Source organism: Mugil cephalus, chromosome 10 (genome assembly GCF_022458985.1).
Source record: "Mugil cephalus isolate CIBA_MC_2020 chromosome 10, CIBA_Mcephalus_1.1, whole genome shotgun sequence".
Taxonomy (NCBI): Eukaryota; Metazoa; Chordata; class Actinopteri; order Mugiliformes; family Mugilidae; genus Mugil; species Mugil cephalus.
Window position 1 is genome coordinate 27,752,548 of NC_061779.1, and position 24,953 is coordinate 27,777,500.

The following is a 24,953-nucleotide window of genomic DNA, read 5'->3' on the forward strand; positions in this document are numbered from 1 at the left end:
CTCATGAGCTGACTTTCCTCAAGGAAAATATATGTGTGTTACAGTCACTTACTCAATCCATTGATCTACTACAAGGGGAGAAAAGTGTTATATGGGGTTCCTCATTCCAACTATCTTAAGTCTCAAGTCAAAACTCTGACAAACTGCCACATGTGATATATACGGCAAACATCACTGCCGTCAGTGAGGCACTTGACAGTCGCTTTGGTGCCATGCTAAGAAGCCATGACGCAAAAATGGCATTGTCTGTGGTACAGTATATGCAACAGCCACCATGCCAAAATTTTGCTTGTGTTGGCTCCCTGCAGAGAAGGAGGATATGTGTCAATCAGTGATCCAAGAGGCAAAAGCTATTGAATCCAAAGCATCTGCTGCTGCAGATGATATCAACAGCACTCTTGAGACTGATTGGTCAGATTAACTGCACTGATGACAGCACAGCTGAAGAAGAGGTGTGAAAAGCTTAGATTCCTTACATGCATTCCCCTTGGTTAAGCAGGTCTTCATGAATACTGTGAATACTACACTTCCTTCTAGTGCTCCATGTTTGCTTTGAAGAAGGAACACATTTTGCTTGCCTTTAAAACAGCATGTTTTGTTTTCTTTGAAAAAACAACGATTTCATGTGCTTTTAAAACAGAGCTTTTTTTTTTTTTTTTTTTTTTTTGAAAACATAAAACATTTCATATTTGCTTTTAAAAAGGAGCACATTTTATGTTTGCTTTTAAAGTGGAGATTTTGTTTGTATTGTGTATCTCCCCCCCAATAAATACACAGAACCCCGAAAATCCACCGGGTCCGTCCTCCACTCGGCGTCAACACTCACCGGGCGCGACACGGGCGCGAGCCGGCCTTATTCACGCGATATCACAAGATCACGCAATAATCCTGGACGTACACGAAACCGCGGGATTACATTCCTGCCTTTGTCCTTTCTTGTATTGTCCTTATAAAAAGAATGTGTTGTATCATAAATGATTTTATGCTGTTCCACTTCAAATTGGCCATGACGTAATGTTGATGTGAAGTTGTGAGGCTTCGTGAACGGCGTATTGTGCTTTATTTTGAAAGGGGGCGGAAGTGATTTACGTTAATTCTATGTCAGTTTCCTGTCCTGATGCAATCTGCTCTGTTGAGCTTGGCGCCTCTGTTCTATTTTTGACGCTCGATGTGAGCCACGCGCGTCAAGCTGGACAGAGAGCGGATCGTTCGGACAGGAAGTCGGACAGAAATTGCGGAGCGAATCCAGTCGTTTTTCAAAATAAAACACCATGAACAGACTCCGGGTCGTATTTTCTGTCGCTAGATCAACATTACGCTATCATTCCGTAGCAGTTCTAGTTTTGATGGAGCCATTGCTAAACCGCGCCAAGCTCAACAGAGCAGATTGCCGCCCCCTTTCAAAATAAAGCACAATACGCCGTTCGCGTAGCCTCACAACTTCACATCAACATTACATCATTGTAGAATTGAAGTGGAGCAGCATAAAATCATGGAATGTAATCCCGCGGTCTCGTGTACGTCCAGGATTATCGCGTGATCTCGTGATATTGCGTGAATATTGCCGGTTTGCAAGCCAGCGCTACGCTGCCGTTCCGCGCCCATGTCTCGCCCGGTGAGTGTTGACGCCGAATGGAGAACGGACCAAATCCGCCACGCTTGTGCGGCGCGACGTGGACGGACCCGGTGGATTTTCGGGGTTAGACTTAGAGAGACTTTAATGATCCATGAGGGAAATTACTTTGTCACCGTAGATTTTTGGCACATAAAAATTAACACTCATGAAACCACAAGAAAGATAAAATAAAGTAAGATAAAAACAAGCAGTGTAATCAAAATATTTACAGAATTAGCATTATGAACAAATATACAAAAAGTAGTTGGCAAAACTGAGGGAGGATTGTAAACTCAAACGGAGTGTGTCCGCCCGTAGGGTCTGAAGCCGGTCACAGACGTACTGTGATCCCATGAATCAATTAATCAAAAATATATTTCACTTCAATCAAAGAAACATTTTAAATAAAAAAAAAAATCACTTCAATCCAAATAAATATTTTCAATCAAAGAAACAAGGTGTTTGAATGCAAAAATAAATTTGAGACCCCCAAAAAACATTTGAACACTTTTTTTCTCTTTTTCTTTGCAATGTTTTTCGTGTCTGAGCCATATTGTTGGTAGGACGTTTGTGTCTTCATCATTCAATCACAAAAAATATCGCTTCAATTAAAAAATATATTTTCAACCAAAAAAATCATTCACTTCAATCATAAAATATATTTTTCAATCAAAGAAAAAAAGTGTTTGAATGCAAAAATAAAATTGAGACCCAAAAAAATTAATTTGAAAACTTTTTTTCTATTTCATTCTTCCTGACCGCCTGAGGGCGGTGCTTCGGATATCTCCATCTCGCATATGTGCAGGTCGAGTATTGTACCAACAAAGTCACCTGGATGCACGCTCCAGTATAAAGCCCCTACGTCATCACGCAATCTGTTCCTTCTATCTTCTCATAATTGAGGAAAAATCTGAGGGCAGGTCAGTTTGGCTCGCCGCTGGTAGTCTCGTAACCTGAGGGTTGGTGCTTCGGCTATTCGTCCACCAGGGACTGTGGCAAGCCTTTTACTCTTTCAAGTGTTGTCTGTTTCTTTTGGGAGGACAGCAGTGATCTCGGCGTTACGATTCTTAACGCACAGACAGTACCTCGTAATACGCTAATTTGCTTAGGTCGCCGTGGCATTCCTCTGAATTACTGCAGACAGTGAGTACGCTAAATTGCTTTGGTTGTTAGCCCATGTTTAGGGCCGGCGGCTCGCTGCGCTTGTATTTGTTTTGACCAGCGGTGTTTTCGCCCTGGCATTCGTATTGAATTACGGCAAACATTAAGTACGCTAAGTTGCTTTAGTTGTTTTTGTTTTGAACGGCGGTGTTCGCCGCATGTTATATTACACGCTACGTTGCTTGACTCTCCTATTTCGCTGGGTTGTAGCAGCAGTAAGCACGCCATTAGTTAGAAATCTTTCTTTAATGTGTTTTTGAGGCACGCTCCGGTGCAGACATTGTGACGGAGGATCTTTTCCTCTCCTTCAGCCCAGGATCTTTATACCGGTTGGAAAGGGTAGTTCACCTACGCACAAATCACGCGACAATTTCTCCCGTTTTTGGATATTTATTTGGTACACAGAGAATAGATATTGATTCAGCGCTGAGCCTTCGGTCAGTCCACCTTGGAGGTAAAAAGAACCAAAAGCCCCACTTCAGGGACGTACAGTGATCTTATTCTACCTAGACCCCGCCCGTAAGACAATGGGGAGGAGTACTGCCTCTCATGTGTAAGTGAGTTTCTATGTGTAGCCAATTAGCTTCATCTTGTTTCCAGCATGTGAGATATTTGGGTGTAATGTGTCCTAGTCTGTGAGCAGCTGTGCGAAGTGAAAGACAACGATTGATATGGTGAGATAGCGTAAGTAACATTCTACTTGATTCTTCCAAAGTTGATACATAGGCTGAAGGCCTTATTAACCCATTTAAACCCAACCACATGTTGAACCTTATTTTTGTGTAGGGCTGCAGCAGAGTGGTTTGACTGTGACTATCCCTATTATTTTTTTGTGCCTTTTCTGGAAACTGTCCCACTTAACGGCATGTTGAGCTTGCATGTCTGTAACTCCTGTATGGCCCGCCTCCAACCTGAGGATGGCCATGATCAGTGTCCGGACTGAAAGTGGTCTCTCTGCAAGACATCTGTGCTGCAGCAACCTGGGAATCCTCCTGTACTTTTGCTTGCCATGGCTGCTCTACCTGCTGTGGCAACGGCTGTTCTGTCAACAGCTTCCACGCCTTAATGTGGTAAGCATTCCTCGTCACCATGTTGGCATGAGTCATCCAGTGCTGAAGCACTGCCCTCTGGTGGTCAGGAAGAATGAAATAGAACGAGAGTTACGGATGTAACTACAGTTCTGTGAATTCTGGATGACCGTTAGAGCTGTCTGTCACTCGGAATATGGGCGAGAAGATTTTGTAGGAACAGATTGCGTGATGACGTAGGGGCTTTATACTGGCGCGTGCACCCTACCTCTTCACATGGTCACAGGTGACTTTGTTGGTATAATACTCAACCTGCACATATGCGAGATGGAGTTATCCAGTGCTGAAGCACCGCCCTCTGGCAGTCATGCTGAATTCATAGAACTGTAGTTACATCCATAACTCTCGTTTTTGATTGAAGTAATATTTTTTGTGTTTGGCCCACACTTTTGCATTTTTTTTTTTTGTGAAGTGAAGAAAGTTTGAGTCTTTTTTTTTTTTTTTTACATTGAAATACAAATCGTTTTGACACAAATGTCACGTGGTGGGCAGGTGCTTCTCCATTGGTCAGACATGTTTGAGTGACAAGTGTCTACACCATTGATGTTTGAAACAGGAATCTCTTTCTAGAGCAAGCAAGTCGCCATTTGCCATGTACATATGAGCATCCGTCTTCTATCCCTCCGAATGATGGTAGCAGATGGAAGAGCGTACAATGGTAAGTTGTTATTACCGACACATTAGCCTACTGATGTTTGAATGTAGTTTCAAGTGGGTCCATTCGTAGTTTAAACTTCAAACCCGTGGGCGACATGTTGATTCTTGAATGTAAGGTCTCAGACTTGTGAAATTCGTTGCTGAACATTAAGCTACATAGCCTATGTCTGTAGGGGTTAGATATGAAATGTAATTCGTTTGTGGCACATCTAATGCAGTGGTGTGAGTATTACAGTTTTTCTCCATTGGTTTGGCTCATTTCTTGAAACAGAAATTACATTCTCAAAACAACATGGACAAACCTCCAAACCACTTGGCAATTGTTCACAACAGAATTGTATTTCTCATTGATGTCATCACTTTGCAAATGTCTTAGTACATTTTGCAAATGATTAAGTACAGGTAGCCTACAGTTAGCACGGTTAGCCTACATTTAGCACAATTTCCAAGTGAATAGATCCTGTTGATCTAAACTGATTGATTGATTCTCAGTCTAATGGTTATTCTCTCCAAAACATGTCAGCATCATTTCATTCTATAAGTCATCACATGCAAAATAGTCTGTTCAATTGTCAAAATGAGTCAAGAACCTAATACCATGAATATCATATATGAATCTCTTGGAACATTTGATAAATTGATTATTTGACAGTCAGGTGAAACTGCAACTTGACTAACAAAGGAGGAGTTTCACACATCTCAGATAACCAATCAAACAATGTTTAGTTGCCTGACAGGTGCTGTCCATGATTGTGAATGCTGCCAAACATGTGTATATATAGAGCTTGACCAGGATTAGTACAATTTCTGAACATGGAGGCACCTGGCCAAGTAAATGAACAAGGGCAACTGCCTGCTCGAGGAAGAGGAAGACGAAGAGGAGGAGGAGTAAGGGTGCGTGGTGGTAGAATAGGGGGAAGAGGTCGAGGACCACCGTGGCCCGCTCATCAGAGCCTGGTCCACTACTCATCCAAGGATGGTCATGGTGTTCCTACCACCTTACTCTCCTTTCCTCAATCCTATTGAGGAGTTTTTCTCCGCTTGGAGGTGGAGAGTGTATGAGCATCAGGCTCAAAATCAGAGGTCCTTGCTCCATCCAATGGACACTGCGTGTGATGATATTACAGGAGATCAGTGCAGGGGGATGGTTGCGACATGCACGCCGTTTCTTCCCTCGTTGCATCGGAAGGGAGAATATACGCTGTGATGTGGACGAGAATCTGTGGCCAGACAGACAGCAGCGTGTGGATGGCCAGGAGGGTGAGGATGATGGCCAGGTGAGTGAGGACAGCGACCAGTGAAGAAATGTTAGTTTTGAATCTCCGGCTTTATTTACAGCACTGTAGGCTACATATAATTTTCCGTGTTTTTTGTGTGTATGTGTTTATATTACAGTATATTGTGCTGTATAGATTTTCTTTTAACTCTGATGTATGGAAGTTACTTCATGTGTGTGAATAAAAATGGTTAAATTTCCTTGGCAGTATGAGTGCAATGTGTGAAGTCAAACCTCGGTACTCTTACCGTAAAGTCCTATTATTTCTTCTTTTTTTTTCAGTTTTATACACAATTGTATTCTGTTAGCTAGAAAAAAAACGAGTAGAGTAACCATTGTGAATGAAGGACTGGGCTAAGACTGAGAGGTGGACATAAGGGATATTTCAATGGTCCTCTGCCATAGTGACAAAACATCTAACCATGTTGACTTGCAGTGCTCACACAATGCCAAAGGGATTGGGGTCACTGACTGTTTATATGAGAAAGAAATTTAGTTTTGACACATGAGTGAACTGTTTTGGGAGAGATATGAGCTTTTGGAGGTGAACCATGGTGTTGTGCTGAACCATCCAGGTTATTTTGGCAAAAGCACCAAGAGTGTTGAAAATGTCCAGTCTGTTTGGAGAAATGAGCCAAAGCAATTGAGAAGGATCTTTTGCCTTTTGGTGGCACTGACTATTTATATGGTAAAGGAATTTAGTTTTGAAGCATGAGTGAACGGTTTTGGGAGAGATATGAGCTTTTGCAAGTGAACTATGGTGTTGTGCTGAACTGTAAGACTGTTCTGCCAAATGATCTTTGAGTTTTGAGAATGTAATTTCTGTTTCAAGAAATGAGCCAAACCAATGGAAAAAAAACTGTAAAACGTCTAAGTGTCATTAGCATCAACAGGTGCCACAGGCGGGTGAAACGGAGCCCTGAGCTAAGCTTAGAAAATATCACCCTGACTTTCTGCAAAATGGATGGATTACTGCCAGTTATTTTGCACTATTTTTGTGCACCGGGCCAATGTACTCGCACAAAAAAAAAAACATCATTGCATCACAAATAGGTCTGTAGGCGAGTGTGTGTAGCAGCTTTAATCTGGTTGCTTGAAGAATAAATGCTCCAGGGCCAGAATGTGGGATCTGCATTTTATTCCCTATCAGAGCAGGGGGGACACAGTGAGCAGAGACACGGGCACAAGCTCTCTCTCAGCAGCATTATACACTCTTCCCAAGTTCTGGGCCTTTTGTTTTTAAGGAAAATGAATATACATATATGATTACAAATAAAATGTACACACCAAAATGTGCCATTAAATATGAATTTTGCATTTCTAAATTAATTTACATCAATAATAAACAACAAACAAAGCAACATATAGCATATTCAAAGTGACCTGGGTCCCTATTTCAATAAAATAAAAACGTTTTTTCTATGTGTCCTATGTCCTTTAATTAGTACAACACACTCATACTGTGGATATCCCTCTAGGCAGACCATTTACAGTTATAAAATTAACAGTTTTAACTATTTAATAATGAATTTAGTGACGAACCTATCAGAGCAGGGGGGACACAGTGAGCAGAGACACGGGCACAAGCTCTCAGCAGCTGCAGCAGGACAGAAAATATACGAGGCTCAAAACTGACCAAACTAATAGAAACAACATTTTTACAATACCTAAAACACACCAAAACATTACAAACAACCTGACCCTACATTTTCAGGACGTTTCCAACAGAAGAACCAACTTTTAAACAGGCTAGCATAGTTTAATGAGAGAGAGCATCCCTACACAGCTTACCGTTATACACTCTTCCCGAGTTCTGGGCGGGAAGGTGTGGCTACACTGCACATGCGTCACACTCTGTGCGTCATTAATTAAGGTCCCCCGTGCTACGACGACTAAACCGGAACTATGTATATCAATAAATCAAAAAACTACAACAGAAATACAGACACCATCACACAGTTTTGGGAATGTTCACCTAGATAATATCAAAATAAATATTTATAATATAATCAAAATATTGGCACAGCTACATGTGCATGTGTGCCAGTGCTGATCCTGCTGCTGGAAACACTTGCAGAGTCCTGTCTTTCTCATCCGCTCCGCTGCACGCAATATATTTAGGCTAGTTGAATCGTTGTTTTCAGCTCATTCTCACAAATATTATGACAAACCATTATAACACGAATTATTTGTAATGTGTTAATGTACATAATAATAACCTTTCACATTGTAATAATTTTTTATTTGTAATCTTTTGTAGCGTATGTCTGCATTTGAAGCTAGCTTCAGCTCAGCCCCAGAGAAGGTGGTAAAAAAGGGTAGCACACTGTGTGGTTTGGCATGCGTTCAAGACAAGTATGATCAAAAAGAACTTAGATTCAGAACTTCTCCCTTTCCGTCACCAGTAGATGTCTGTAAGCCTGTCCTGTCAGCCACTGCATCACTTGAGGAACCGACAGAGGTGCCCCATCGCCTTCTTCATCAGGTGATGTCCCCATCTTTACACTGAGCATAGTTAAATTGATGACATAGACATTGGTGCAGCTCAGTTGATTTGAAAGCAAAATGTGATTTTACGAAAAGCGGGGGTATAGCTACACTAGTAGAACAAACACAAAATTGTGCAGATTGACATAACAGTCTGGTACACCTGTAGGCCGCTCATGTAGCACCCCCATAATGGTGATGTCCCCATCTTTAACTGATCATAGTTAAATTGATGACATAGACATTGTGACAGCTCAGTTGATTTGAAAGCAAAATGTGATTTTACGAAAAGCGGGGGTATAGCTACACTAGTAGAACAAACACAAAATTGTGCAGATTGACATAACAGTCTGGTACACCTGTAGGCCGCTCATGTAGCACCCCCATAATGGCTGGATTCCAAGTCTCTTATTTTATACTGCTAACTCCTAGCTCCATGCTTGAACTGGAAGTCTTTCTTTCATCTTTAAGGCTGTCTCATGTCTCTTATTTCTGCCAGTGAGAAGTGAGGAGTTGTAAGGGATATGTAATATGTAAGGGATATGTAAGGACAGATATAACAGTCTGGTACACCTGTAGGCCGCTCATGTAGCGCCCCCATAATGGCTGGATTCCAAGTCTTTATTTTATACTGCAATCCTGTCCATCTTGAATGAAATCTTTCTTTCATCTTTAAGGCTGTCTCATGTCTCTTATTTCTGCCAGTGAGAAGTGAGGAGTTGTAAGGGATATGTAAGGATAAGAGTGAGGAAACACGAGAGCTTGGTACCTGGAAAACCTTTACTGGCCGACACGCCCCACAGTTGGATATCAGTGTTATTGATTGGATGCTGCAGTTTAACTGACTGATCTGATACACATCCTCATTCAATTGTGTGTATTGCTGCATGGGACTTTGCCCGTTTTAATAAAATAATGACATCGATTCTTAGAAATGGTTTAGCATTGTTAATTATTGTTCTTTTGTATTCTTTTGTATATTGTGTTTAACCATATCAATATTGATTTCATTTAATATTTTATTATTAATCTGTATTAATTCATTGTTGGTTTTGCCCTGCACTTTGTTGCATTACAGTTGTATTATACAATGTATTTTTTATTGAGTCAGAAGTCTTATTATACAGTACAATACAGTACAGACAATACAGATATGAACAACAAAGATATGAACAATGTGTATTTGTGTGTGTGTGTGTGTGTGTGTGTGTGTGTGTGCGTGTGAGACCTATCATGGTGTTACCTTTAATAATTTGTATGCTTACCAGTAAATAGTTAATACAATAATAAAGGAGTAATAATTATTGCATTGTTATTTATATTACAGTAAGGATATATAAAGAATATATTAAGTAAAATAATGCTTCCATTAATACGTATTTAAAAAGAAAGTAATAATGATATTAAGTGAAACAGTCAAAACAAACATACAAAACAATTAATAATTATAGTGATAATAATTACTATAGTGAAAGATAGTGGGAAATAGTGGAGGGAGAGGAGGAAGGATGGGGAAGGAAAAAATCTTGTAAGATACTGATTTATTCATTCTATTTTTATTAATTTTAATGTGGTGTTTTTTTTGTCACTGTTGTTGCATGTTTGTTTTTGTGAATTAATGTAGTGCATTAAAATAGGGCTTGTGTGATGCATTTAAAACAAGATGGAGGTTGCCATGTTTTCTTGATTGCAATTACCTCTTTTTTTTGTTTTGTTTTTTGCTCCTGTTGATACAAGAAAAATAACACTGATATGCAATGTGCCACACGAGAGTGGTCCAGGGCAGAAAGGGGAATGGCAAGAGGTTGGGAGGAGCAAAGAGACCCCAGACAAAGATCCACCAGGTGCGGCCCCACAGGGACCAGAGGCCTTAATATTAGCAAGTAGCGAAAATAATCATAGTAATAGTAACCGTCATATTTATATCTGCGGTTCCTCCTCCCCCTCATTTGATATAGGGTTAGTTTGTTTTAGTAATAATAAGAATAATTATAACAATAATAATGGAAATGGCATTGTCAATAACAACAGCAAGAAATTATTGCTTACACTGTTTTAGCTCTGTTAAAATCACGTAAACGTTTTCTGTATAAATGGTGAAACTCGTTTTGAATTTACCCAACCACCAGTCCTCTGTAGCACCCTGTTAATCTCATGTTTCTTCTGAGTTTAATCAGCTTTGGTGTATTTAGTGGTTAACTATGGCCACTCTCTCCTGCTCGTCGTGCCACATGTTTAGCTACTCCTCTGCTTCCTTTAGTGTTAATGGTACCTGTAATAAATGTAGTTTATTTGTAGCTTTGGAGGCGAGGCTCTCTGAAATGGAAGCACTGCTCCGCACCAAGCAAAACCCAATAGCTAGCCAGTGCCCTGTAGCAAGTGTGGGCCGACCAAGCGCAGCTCCCGTTAGCATAGCTCCTGCTAGCTGTCCCCTTGCAGCTCCCGAGCAGCCGGGAAAACCAGGGCGTCTGGGTGACGGTACGAAGGAAGCATAGTCTTACCCGGCTCATGGAGCACCACCCACCGCTTCACGTTTCTAACAGATTTCCCCACTTGGTGACACACCCGCTGAGAAACCAACTCTGGTAATTGGCGACTCTATTTTGCGGAACGTGAAGTTAGAGAAACTAGCAACCGTAGTTAGATGCATTCCCGGGGTCAGAGCGGGCGACACCATCTTATCTGAAACTGCTGGCTAAGGCTAAGTATGATACAATTGTTATTCACGTCGGCAGTAATGACCAGCGGTTACGCCAATCGGAGGTCACTAAAGTTAATGTTGAATCGGTGTGTAAGTTTGCTAAAACTATGTCAGACTCTGTAGTCTTCTCTGGTCCCCTGCCCAATCTGACCAGTGACGATATGTATAGTCATGTATAGAATTTGGCCGATTTTATTAACACCCCAAAACCATGACAACCCAGAGTTCAGTCCAGGAGGCAGAGTTGCAGTCTTACATGCCTCTCTGCTGCTTCTCTAGTAGTGATGTGTCCTAGTGATGTGTTGGTCGCAAACGATCCGGCTCAAAGAGCCGGCTCTTTGAAGTGAACGACAGGAGCCGGCACCTGATTGGGAGCTGATTTGTTTGTTTTTTTTTTTTGCTGCACGTGATTGGTCAAGATGTGTGGTGGTGTCTGTGTGTCAACACTGAGCAGAAGGGGGTGGGGAGGGTTTACAGATGCACACAACACAGTGAGCGCTGACCAGCACACGAGCTGGAGGGAGGGAGACAAAAGTGAGAGAGAACTTGCGCTAGAGACAGTACGCTGAAAAGGTGAGAGAATGCAGAACAGCAGATGAAATGAAGTAAAATATGGACACATTTCAAAATAATTGACAGTTCAAAGGCAGAGTGTAGACTATGTAAGGTAAGCATTTCTTAAGGACTGGGTTCCACAAAAAACCTGTACAGACACCTAAGAACTGCCCACTCATCAGTTCAGTTGGAGGAAAAAAGGCAAACAAGGGAACCTGCTGTTAATGAAGGTGCCAGTGTATCCACTGCAACCGTTGCTGCTGTTGTAGTGCCTACAGCATCAATCATTACACCATCACAACCAACTCAGAGCTCTATGAGACAGTTTATACAAAAGGCTTCGACCCCAGCAAGACAGAACACAATTGATGAGGAAGTGGCAAAAATGATTACACGTGATTTTCAGCCATTATTTTTGTCATCTATTGGGGATGACAAAGGATTCAGAAGCTACACCCATGCTCTGAAGCAGGAAAACACTTTCCCAAAAAGTCATCTCAAGCCTATATGACAGAGCACGTGCTGCCCTCCAAGAAAGTGTCAAAAAAGCCACAGCTGTTAATCTAACAACTGACTGCTGGACATCCCGAACCACCCAATCCTACATGTCAATTACATGTCAATTTGTTGAAAACTACAAAATGGTGTCCTGCCTGCTGGATTGTTTTGAGTTCAGTGACAAACACACATCTGCGACTTTAGCAGAGGAGCTGCTCAAAGTGGCAAAAGAGTGGGATGTGGAAAACAAAGTGGTTTACTGTATTAGTGACAATACAGTTAACATAACAAAAGAAATTAAAACCCTGAAATGGAAGCACCACCCATGTCTTGCACACACAATTAATCTGTTTGTAAGAGATGCTCTGAAGGTGATGAAGCCCACTGTGGACAAAGTGAAGGAGATAGTGGAATTCTTCCAACAGCCACTTGAGCACAACAGCCACAGAGAAGCTCAAATCTACCCAACAACAGATGGGCATGCCTGAGGCTCAAACAAGATTGTGTTATTAGGTGGATATTATTTTTGGTTATGAATTAATTTAATAAACAAAAAATCTGAGGGGCCACTTGGGAGCCTAAAGAGACGGCTCTTTTTAGTCAGCCGAGCCAAAAGAACAAGCTCTCTAAAAAGAGCCAGAATGCCCATCACTATGCTCTAGTACTGTCTCACACCCATAACTCCCCAAACTCCATAAGTGTGCTGTCTGCTCCCAGATTTTTTAAATGGAAAATTAAGAATAGAGGAGTTATTCATAGGAACCTTATACAAATCAACACTAATTCACTAGTACAGCAGAACAATAAGCAAATTAAATGTGGTCTTTTAAATGTCAGATCTCTTGTCTAAATCTCTTTTAGTGACTGATTTGATAACTGATCATCAAATTGATCTATTCAGTTTGACTGAAACGTGGCTGCAGGATGATGAATATGTCTGTTTAAATGAGTCCACGCCACCCAGTCACAGTAACTATCACATTCCTTGAGGCACAGGCCGAGAAAGAGTGGCAGCAATCTTCCACTCTGATTTATGTATTAATCCTAGACCTAAGCAAAGTTTTAATTCATTTGAAAGCCTTACTCTTAGTCTTGCTCATCCAGACTGGAAAACACAAAAAACAATTCTCTTGGTGTATCGCTCACTCCATCATGAGGGACTGTTTTGTGAAGAGAAAATGAATGGTGACCAAATAGAGATTCTTTTGCAAGCTGTTGATTTAAGTCTTCCATTGAGATGTAGTCGGATAAGAGAATTTCCCAGTGAGTAATGTTTATATTGTGTTCGGACTTCCAGTTCATGAGGATAGTTTTCTTGGCAATGGTTAGGGCCACCAGTAGAAGTTTACTGTTTGGGTTTGTCAGGTTTGTCGCATAGGTGTCGCCAAGTAAGCAGAGGTGAGGGAAACGGGAATATGACAACCCAAGAAAACAGAAAGTGATTTAGTGACCTCGCTCCAGAATTGTTCGACAGGTGTGCAGTGCCAGAATGCATACAGCTAAGTGACATGCATGCAGTTTGTGCAGATTTCTGATGTGGATCCCATTTCTTTTTTTTCCCCCCAGTTTCTGTCCTGCATAGTGAGTCCTGTGAAGCATTTTATATTGTACAAGTTGTAGATTTGCATTTCTAGACATGGAGTAAATGTTTCTGCAGATGTGGTTCCAAAAGTTGGCATCAGGAGCAATTGCCAGATCCTTTTCACATTTGGATGTAGGTATGGATAGTGTTGTGTCAGATTGTAAAAAGATTTGATATATTCTTGAAAGGACTTTCTTTTTTGGATGAATGATAATCAGGTTCAAAATTGGTGGGGGTAAATCTAAGTTAATGGTTTTGATATTGTATTTTGCTTGAATTGATGATTTGAGCTGAAGGTATTCCAGAAACTGGTTGCTCCTGATGCTGTACTCCTGGACCAAGTGAGTAAATGGGACCAGTGTGTTGTTATGGATTATGTGTTTTAAGTGTGTTATTCCTTTTTTGTGACCATGGAGTGTTTTTTTTAATTACTGAGAAAGTCGGGATTATTCCAGAGTGGTGTGTATTTGGAATGCGCCAATGATGAGTTTGTGTACTGGGTTGAGATGGAATCATTGTGAATAGGTAGGTTATTTTGGAAAGTATTGTCATTTTGATCAGTGCTATACGGCCTAATAATGAAAGTGGTAAGTTCATCCAGCGGAGGAGACTGTCTGATACTGATTTCAGTAATGGTGTGTAATTTAGACTAAGCAACTCTGACTGGGGGAAATGTTGATACCCAGATACGTGATGTGATTCGTGTGTGATTCGAATGGGAAGTGTCTGGGTTCCCATACCCCTGCTGTTACTGTATAGTGGGAGAAGTGAGGATTTTTTTCCAGTTAATGAGTATTCAGAGATATTGGAAAATGATTCAATGGTTTTAATTGTCTCTTGAAGGGATGTGTGGGGATTTTGTAGGAAAAGTAAGATATGATCTGCATAGAGGCTGATTTTGTTGTGTATGTTCTGTGACTGAATTCCCTTGATGTTGGAATTTTGGCATATGGCTGTGGCTAGGGGTTCAATGAATATTGGAAACAGGAAGAGAGAGAGTGGGCATCGTTGCCGGTGATAACAGTGGCTGACGGTGCTGAATATAGATGTAGAATTTTTATCCAGTTAATAAATGATTTCCCAAACCCAAATTTATACATAGTTGATATGAGAAATGACCAGTTAACACTGTCAAATGCTTTTTCTGCATCTAGTGTGGTAATGATGGTTTGTACATGGCACTAATTTCGTGGTGTTACTTCTGTCTATTGATGGGTTAATGATTGTGTTGAAGTCTCCTCCTATTATCATGGGACCATTTGAGTTTGCGATAATGGAGGAGGAGAAGTTATTGAAAAAGGATGGGTTATCAGAATTTGGACCATAGTTACTGCCAATTGTTAGTGATTTGTTGTTGATTGTAATATTTTTTATGATGAAATGTCCTTCCGGGTCAGTAGTAGTGGAGTTGTGAGTGAATGAGATTTGGTTATGTATCAATATAGTTACTCGTCTTTGCTTTGTATTGTAGAGGGCTGAGAACACTTAATAATAGTAGCTTGGAGAGATGAGTTTCCTGTAATAAACATATGTATGCTTTCAACTTTATTAATTGGTTGAGTATTTTGTTTTTCTTCACCTGAATTCCACGGATATTCCAAGTAACAAACTTTAGCTGAGGCAACATAGTAACATGGGTTATATATTTTTTTAAAACAATTGTTAAAATTCATCTCTATGAGCGTGTGAATGTGTGTGTGTGTGTGTGTGTGTGTGTGTGTGTGTGTGTGTGTGTGTGTGTGTGTGTGTGTGTGTGTGTGTGTGTGTGTGTGTGTGTGTGTGTGGAAACAAAAAGGAAAGAGAGAAAAAGACAGCAACGATAACAATAAACAACACATGACGAGAAAAAACAAAACAAAAGAAACCTGAAAGTAAATATGAGAAAAAGCATATGGTAGGTGCTATACAGTGAGACTTGGGCGTAATATTTAATACAAGTGGTCCCTGGTTATTTTATTTAACAGTAACATTTAAGTGGAGGGAGAGGCGTTGATGAGGCTGCAGAGCCTGATGAAAAGTTTTATGGTTGTGTGATGGTGGGTGAGATTTAGAAAAGCCAGGGGGTTATGTCCTTAACTTTGAATAGTTGACCATCAATGTAAAGTTTGTCAGTTGTTATGACTGCTTACTTACCTTCCTTCATCATCTGCTTGCGGATGGGGAATAGCTGCTTGCGTCTATGGTTGATTTCTGTTGGATATTGGTTGTTGAGTCCATAGTCCGTTCCTTGGAGCTGTCTGCCTTGTCGTTGGACTAGTTCTTTTTGTTTGAAGTGCTCGAATTTTGCGATGATGGGACGGAGCCGGGTGGTGTTGGAGTGTTTTTGTCCCAGACGGTGAACGTAGTGAAAGGTGATGTTGACAGTGTCCGTGGGAAGTTGTAGTTATTTGATCATAAAGTCCTTTATTGTTTTTTCGGGTTCGTCTTGTCAAGTGAATTGAGATCTCGGCTGACCAACAGCCTAAAAGCCTGGTACTAAGTGTGTGATCGGAACTTGAATTAATTATGATACTATGATTGAAGAATAATTTTGATTAAACATGTCGATTTTCAGTGATTGAATGTTATACACAGAGTGTAGGTTGAATAATAATCGAAGCAATGTAACCAATGTTTGTGAAATCACGAGCAGAATAAGAAAAACAGGATACAGATGTCAGGTAGTTGGGGCAAAAAAGGGAACTGAAACCCTCTGGCCTGGGGTCAGGTCAGGTCAGGACATGTCCAAACACAGTTAGTGGAAAAGTACAGAAAATGAACTAATGTCCAAGTATAAATTAATAAGTCACGAATGTAACACCCTTATTGGATAAGAGTAATGGGGTGATGGTTAGTCATGGTGATAATGGAAAATAGGATGTGTCTCGATTTAAGAGTATTTTACGGGAATTTCACCTCGGACACGGACTGTGCTGCATGCGGACTGAGCCAACTCCCTCACAGTGCTATTTTGGCTTTTAAAGTTTGGTCTGGATTCCCCCTGCCTAGCAGTCAGAGACTGGTTTATCTTTCACACACTGGATTTCTACTTCTTGGACTTTGTACAGAGTCGAGGAGATCAATTGGAATACATTTGTGAAGGATTTAAGGGATTTACCAAAGGACAGAATCATCGTTCATTGGGACTTCCCAACTTTACCAACTCGTTCTGCGGCAGAGGACTGGGTTTTGTGTGGTTGCATCGGCCGTGCGGCTCACTCGATGCCTGTCCTTCCCTAAAAAGGATTTTTGGACAGTTTTGGACATATTACTTTACCCCTACTTCATCTGCCTGGCTCTTAAGTAATTCTTTTTGATGAATCAATTGTTGGAATAGAATCTGATAAGGACATTATTGGTTAGATATTACACGATTGAGATTTTAATTGATTATCTGAAATTCAAATATCATTTTAACAAATATCTGATTTTGGATTTGATTGATTTATTGAGCTGTTGCAAATTGCTTAAGCTGAACCTGCAAATAAAATTTGGCTCTGAAGGTCAGGAGACTTTGTTGAAAATTATTTCTCCCTTTTTGCTGGTACTCATGACAGTAAAACTATAGGCAACTTGAATGGTAGCTCCGACACCTAGCTCTAATTGGTCACACTGGTCAAGTCCACTTAAAACTATTCTTATGTCCCTAGGGCTTTCAGCCTAGCCTTTAAATTACAACCTGGCACGTACCAAGTGCACAGATCCATTAGGGGTGAGCCACCACAACTGACAGGACTCAACCTCGGACCCAGCTGCGGGAAGCCTCCCTGACTGGCGGTTCCGGGGGACGTGAGGAAGCGGGACAGACGTCAGGATTAAGGGTGGTTAGAAGCCAGGCGAGTTACCCCGCCTACAGCTTGAGTAGTGCTATCATTGAATTCAGTTGGGGTAATACTCGCTGACGTGAAGCCGTAACCCTATATATATATAAACGGAGAAGCTGTCTTACCTGTTACCTGTGGGGATCTAACAGTCTGTATGTGGTTCTGGATGTCGGTAAAAATCAAATTGTTCCTCATGCTGCACATCTGTAAGTCCAGGATGGTTTCTTTCATAATTTTATTTTCTGAGGTGACTGTAGCGAATTGGGAGGTGACGGAGGAAAGTTGGGAGGACGTCGTTGTTGCGGCTTGTTGAAGTGATTTATTTTCTTGTGCGAGTGTGCCGATCTGTTGTTGGCTGTATTCCAGGTTGTGTCGGAGGTTTTGAAATTCTTTGTGGAGAACTTCGATGAGTGCCATCCAGTCCGGTGAGTGTATTGTCAGTTATTAGCATGTCTTTAACCTCGGTGCCCCACGGTTGTGTTGGTGATGAAGGTGATGAAGGTGATGAAGTAGAGATGGGTGAAGCTGGTGAGTCGGGTGTGCATGTTTTTTTGTTTTTTTTGAGAGCGTCCCATGTTGCAGAGTAGGTTGTAACAATCGCGAATGTATGCCTCGAGGTTTTCCAGGTCTGCGTTGTAATCCGGTTTGTTGAGTGAAAAATGAAAAAAAAAAAAAAAAAAAGTATGCTCAGGTGTATCGCAAGTGTCTAGCAGCAGAGTTTGCGGTCAGAAGTATTATATTCGACACAAATTATTTTATTGATCCCCAAAGGGAAATTAGCTCCTCTAGCATTTGCAGAATTAAAGAGTCTGATAGCTGTGGGTATAAAAGATCTACTGTCCTGCAACCAAGAAAGAGGAGCTGTCCACCGCTGCTTTTTTGATCCATCAAGGTGTTATGAAGTGGATGATCCGTTGTTCAGGATAACCTCCATCATCCTCATTGTGCATCTCTCCACCAGTTCCCCCAGAAGTCCATCTTTACTCCAATCATAGAGCCAGCCTTGCTTGCCCTAGAAAGAGATTCATATTTCAAACATCATTGATGTAGACACTCAAACATTTCTGACCAATGTGGTAGCACCTGACCACGGCAGGACGTTTGTTTCAAAACGATTTGTGTCAAAATGATTTTTTTTTAAAAAAAAAAAGACTCACTCCCAAAAAAGTGTTTGAATGCAAAAGTGTGGGCCTAACACAAAAAAGACTACTTCAATCAAAAAAAGTAGTTTTAAACAAGGAAAAAATATTTTTTTTTTGGGTCTCAATTTTATTTTTGCATTCAAACACTTTTTTTTTCTTTGATTGAAAATGTATTTTTCGATTTAAGTGAATGATTTTTTAGTTGAAAATATGTTTTGATTGAAGTGATGTTCTTTGTGATTGAATGATAAAGACACAAACATCCTACACACAATATGGCCCAAACACGAAAAACATTGCTTCAATCAAAAAATATATTTCCAATGAAAAAATAACTCAATTCAATCAAAAAAAATTAAAAAAAGTTCAAATGTTTGTTTTGCACTCTAAAAAAAAAAGTAAAAAACGGTAAATTTCTGGCAGCAGGGGCGCTATAAAAATACCGTAAAATAACAGAAAACTACTTTCTCGTAAAAATACAGTTATTTTCCATAATTAAAGTACAGTTTGTACTTGTAATTTTAACAAGATATTGCCGTATTTTCAGGGTGTTTTAACGTTTAATTAGAAACATTTTCACATTTTAAAACAATTAAATCACATAGAAATATGGTAAATAAATGTTGTATTACTAACAATAATGCTTAAATTTACAGAAATGTGCTGTTATTAATCGGTTTTAATGACATTATTTTATGGGAAGAGATTGTATAATAATTTATATTTGATGTAATACAACAGTATGAGACCCAAAATAATGTGGTTAATCTTTCAAAACACGTCAAAAAACTGTTGCAAAACTAGATATTTGGTTAGATTGCAAAAATTTACGGTTAATTTTAGAAAATATTAAATGGATATTTAATTGTTTTACATTGTTTTTACACGTTTAATTACAAACATTTTACATTTTAAAGTAATGAAATTACCCAGACGGCAAATTAACATTTTAATATGAATAATAATACTTAAAGTTACAGAAATGTGCTCTTATTAGTTGTTTTAATGGCATTATTTTATTTAAAAAGGCTATATTAGATTAGATGTAATATAACAGTATACAACAATAATTTGATCTTTTCAAAACATGAGAACATGAGAAAAAATGAGACCAAGCTGAACAAGAACAGCTACAATTTCCCATTCTCCGTATTTTTATTCAACTGTAGCAGGTAGTCATTATTACAGCAATATTCAAAAATCTATTCAATTAAAATGACTGGTTCTGAAACAAAAACAAAATCAAAACAAAATTCAACTGAACTGGTCATGAAAGAAAAAAGTTTAAAAAAAATAATAATAAAAAGAAAAAAAAATAGTTGAGTTAACAATTTACATACAAGTCACCATACATCCACAACACTGATTAGAAACTTGGTGAAACGTCACTGGAAATGAATCCATACTCTATACCAGGGGTCGGCAACCCTCAACACTCAAAGAGCCATTTGGAAAGAAAACACTGGGAGCCACAAAACCCCTTTGACAAATAAAGTGAAGATAACACTGCATATATTGTTTTCACCTCTATGCTAGGCCCACAGTGTGTTGCATTTATGAAATGAAATAACTGCTACAGAGAAAACGAAATTGCATTATGCATACATAACAGGGATTTGTCCCTGGTTGGCTTACCCGGGCAGGAAAAGTTCAATAAATAGCGGGCTGGACCTGCAGGCGGGTGTCGCATGTTGGCAGTTGTGGCGTATATTTTGTGCAACAAAAAATTAAATACATTTTATTTTAATGTTAAAAGAACACCATCAATTCAAATTTAGAATTATATTTAAAAAACTAATGCACTAAAATAAAAATACATTTGAATTAAATACTCGACAGCAACTAGTAAATGAGCTGCAATGCACTGTGGGAGTTCAGTGTTTTTTGGTTGATGTTACAACCATGAGTGTGGTGTGGCATTCAGTGTCATTCAGTTGTTGTGTAACTCTCGCTCGTTCACTGATGAATGGTAAATGGTCTTGCTCTTATATAGCGCTTTTCTACCTACTCAAAGGTACTCAAAGCGCTTTTACAGTCAGAGACACATCCACCCATTCACTCACACAAGCACACACACATTCACACACCAGCGCCAGTTGCACTGGGAGCAACTGGGGGTTCAGTGTCTTGCTCAAGGACACTTCGGCATATGGCACACTCGGGGGATCGAACCGCTAACCCTTCGGTTCATGGACAATCCGCTCTACCTACTGAGCCATAGTCGCTATTCTGAGGCAGTTAGTTAGCGTGAAAAAGTGAACGCCTTTGATCAGCATCCTTGGCCCGCACTGCTCGCTGCAGAGAGCTGCAACAGAGGAACGAAAGAGCTGCATGCGGCTCCGGAGCTGCGGGTTGCCGACCCCTGCTCTATACAGTTGACGAGGTGTGGTGTCCATACTTGAACTACTTGTTGATCGTAATGAAGTTGCAGTTTCTGAGCTGTAACACACTCGAAGAGAAGACAGAAAATATTAGCGGTTATTAAATAATAACAGCTAATAACAGTTTAAGAGGCAGGACCAGGATAAAGGTGCAAGAAGATACAGCCTTTTCCAACACCACAGCAGTCACACGAGTCCCACTATAGATGACAATATTTAAACACAGACATCACATAGCTCAATCTGGGTATATTAGTACCTAACATAATTCTATCCTCAGTAGCCATTGATATATTTTAAACTGTTCCTTTCTCAATATAATGCAGTACACCACCACTAAGACCCACTATGAAATCAATGATGAACAAGGTGTCGTGTATAGTCATTACCTTTTTTAAAACATCAACAAAAATGTAGAGAAGATTCTTTGAAGTATAATTCATAGTAGAACTGCTGTATTGGACTGCATTGATTAGTGCAGGTGGACCTAATAAGTAGATTTTGACTATGCACATTTTTTTAATGTGAAAGTTTATTCTGTATAAACTGAAACACATACTTGTCTTTTTGAGCAGTGACAGACGTTTCCTGGCTTCAACTGGTCTGAGAAGAAAGGAGACAGAAAGGAGGTCACTCTCCTGCAGGTAGCTCAGGTCCTCAACTCCTAAACATTGCAGATGCTCCAGCAAAGGCTCAGGGTCTCTCAGTTTAGGCACTGATTTGATGAAAGACAGAAGCGGACTCTCTGCATCCATGACTAGGAGGACTAGAAGGGATGAAAAATACTGTTACTGTCAGATTTTAATCTTTCAAACTCCAGATGACTCTGAGTCAACAATGCTATGCTTCAGTGAAATTACTCTTGTCCCACAAAGCTTGTACACATGCAAATGGTAATAATCTAGTTTCTGCTCAGGCTTCCAACATTTCATGCTCGTTCCACTTTTGTACTCAGTGCCAGTGCTTCACTGTACTGTTCAGCATGGAAAGGAGTGGAGTTCTTAACCACAAGATTATGCCATGAAATCAACTCTCACCACTTATCTGCAGAAAAAAAGAAAAAAAAATCATATCCTAGCCAGAAATCATGCCATTTCAAGACAAGCAGTAAAAGTTATGGTCAAAAAATTAGTGAAAATGTAGAAGAGGGTTAATAATCGATTGTTGTTCATTGTTGCAGCTCTAAACAAATGTTGTTCCTCTTTCTCTCCGCCTGTGTCAGTCAGTTCACAAAAGTAAACGTTAGCGTAAATAAAATAAAAAGTGGTTGGTCTGGCTGACTACTAACACTCATAGATATATATCTATGACTAACACTGGCAGACGCCACGTGAAGACGCCGCCACCGCCGGCCATGCTTTTTTCATCGTAGTTAGCTAACATTTCAATTGACGACATGCTAGCGGATTCGTTTTGTCGACTGAGTAAAGTCAGAGGCATGGTGGTAAATAAAGCTAATACTACTAAGCTTCAGTTTGATACTTGCCTTCTGCCTTCGTCCTTCCTCCAGCCTTGACATTAGCTGCTGTTTGCTCCAAGTTTCTGTGACCAAACGGGAACAGCCGCGTGGTGGTTGTTGACCTTGTTAAGCGTAACGTCAAAGACGGATGTTCAGTGTCCCAACAGCCAATGGCATGTCTTCGTCGTCGTCTTCGTCTTCTTCTTCTTCTTCTTCTTCTTCTTCTTCTTCTTCTTCTTCTTCTTCTTCTTCTTCTTCTGCTTCTTCTTCTTCTTCTGCTTCTTCTTCTTCTTCTTCTTCTTCTTCTTCTTCCAAACGGGACCCGCGCTTTTCAAAGCACGCACTCCAATGACGTGTCGCGTTCACGTTTTTGTCTTTTGAGTTTGTGCAGGGAGACGTTGCAGCAGTAAAATGTCTCCTGATTACACGTGTTTTGTTCAGACATGCTGTGAAATAATTCAAGACATTGTGATTTACATTGGATTGTATATATATATACACACACAATAGCCTACAGTGTTAAATAGTTATTTTACTGTTAATTTCTCAGTAATTTTAAATGACATTTTTAAGTTTTAAGTTTTGTTTAATTTTACAGTTTATTCCATTAAATAACATACACGTATTTGTAAAATTAGGATACCCGTGTGGACATATTTTAACAATAAATATCAATATTTCTAATGTTTTTTTGTAAAAGAACAAAAAAATCATGTTTTCACACGTATTTTCACAGTTACAGTGATTTCATGTTATTTTAAATTTGACATGTAAAGTCGCAGTCTTTTTCGTTGATTGTCCAGATTGTTTCTGTATTTTTAAAATACAGAAATAATCTGTAAAAATAATCAGTAAAATTCCATTATATTACAATTTTTTTTTTACAGTGTGGCTCTCGAATTTATTTTGCATTCAAGCACCTTTTTTCTTTGAAAGAGTTGTCTTCGATTGAAGCACTTCTCATAACACACTCCCAATCGCACACAGTCCATCAATCCTGCTGCCAAAGGACATGTCCCCATGAGGTCATATGGTGTCGGTACCAGATGTGTTCAGCCCTAGGCCCTAGGACCCAGCGCTTCTGGATGACGTCACTTCCTGTATTTGACAGGAAGTGACGTCATCCAGAATGGCATGATCGTGAAAATACGACCATGTTCGTATTTATTCGGCTCGGCCTGCGAGATCACAATAAAGTTTTTATTTACAAATCTGGCAGGCCGAACCCATCTGGTACCGACAACAGCACCACTGACCCGAGCCTCCTTCTCCGCTCCTCCATCTCCAACTCCAGCCTGGCATCCCCACCACTCCCCCTGAAGTTCAGCAGTAATCTCAGGGTAGCTCAGAGGACACAGACAGCACTAGCAGCTGATCGCAAGAACACACCATTGGACACGACACAGCCAAAAACAAAAAGTCCAGAAAAAAAAATAAATAAAAACAGCACAAAAAGACAAAAATGACCAAACACCATTTGATTGGTTCAAGGCAGAGAAAAACAAGTCAGACAAAATCAACCGTTAACACGCTAAGAATAATCAAAAAAGGTTATTATTCACAGAGCTACTGGTGACATGCAGCCACTCTTTCTGGCGCATTTTTCAAAAAATACATACATAAAAGATTATGTATCATTAACAGGTAACTTGTTATTGTACTGAATTACATTTTTAAAGTAACCTTCCCAAACCTGGTTGTTGAGTTTTCTGAAATGTTGTGTGTTCTGTAATGTCATTACATACGAAACAGAGGACAAAGTAAAGGAAGTCTGTCAGAGAAGCTGAAGCTACAGGGGGAGGTGGAAGTGAAGAGGATGCACCAAACAGTGAAACCCGATGGAGACATACTACGACCCATAGTGGTGAATGTGCTCAGGCACAAAGACCGACAGGGGATGCTAAAACACAAACACACACGAAAATTAACCCTTTCATTCAATAAAATGAAATACTATTAGAATGTTCTCAATACCTTTGGTACACAAAAACAGTTTTCCTTTATTTAGTACCTGTGGGCCCACACACATTTATATTTATGGAACTCAAACGACTATTTGATATTAAACCCCTTGCAGGCCTGTTTATCGATGCTGGGGTACAGTGAGGCCTAAAACAGTAAGTTAATGGCCACTTCACTCTGAACTCAGCATAGGAAAACAAAAGTCGTTGTAGGAACCATATTGTTGCACTGGTGGATTATTCACCTTTTGAGTTGTTTGGTCTGGTTGCCACAGTGATGCACGGGGCTTGGGTCAGGTGGGCACTGGGGGATGATTGCTGTAGGTGATATAGGGAGCTGGTTCGCCTGCACTGAGGGAGGAGAGAGGTGAGTGTAGGTAACCGCAATTTTTGTTGTCTGCTTTTGTTCAGTTTATTACTTTGTTACATATTTGCCACCAGTTCTCCATCTTTTGGCATGTGTAATGTGAAAGCCGCTGAAGTAGCTGTGATTGGTTTATTAAATGCTTGAAACTCACCTGGACTCAGCGTGCTTACATGAACAATTGATGATGTTCGAACCACTTCACTGCTTCATTCAGACTCAA

General features: G+C 40.0%; 1 protein-coding gene across 7 annotated transcripts in view; it reads left to right on the top strand.

Moving 5' to 3' along the window:
• The first annotated feature begins 2,451 nt into the window (after positions 1–2,451).
• LOC125015415 overlaps positions 2,452–24,953 on the top strand; it is a 27,848-nt gene continuing 5,346 nt past the window's right edge. For 2 of the 7 annotated variants that reach the window (XM_047597260.1, XM_047597261.1), the window contains exons 1-4: positions 2,452–3,329; positions 3,409–3,846; positions 4,435–4,522; positions 8,203–8,282. In XM_047597260.1, coding sequence (XP_047453216.1) covers positions 3,655–3,846; positions 4,435–4,522; positions 8,203–8,282 — 360 coding nt within the window. In that variant the 5' untranslated portion in view covers positions 2,452–3,329; positions 3,409–3,654. Of the gene's footprint in view, positions 3,330–3,376; positions 3,847–4,420; positions 4,523–8,202; positions 8,283–24,953 lie in introns of all 7 variants that reach the window. The other 5 variants (XR_007113596.1, XR_007113597.1, XM_047597263.1 and 2 more) reach the window with 5 other exon arrangements.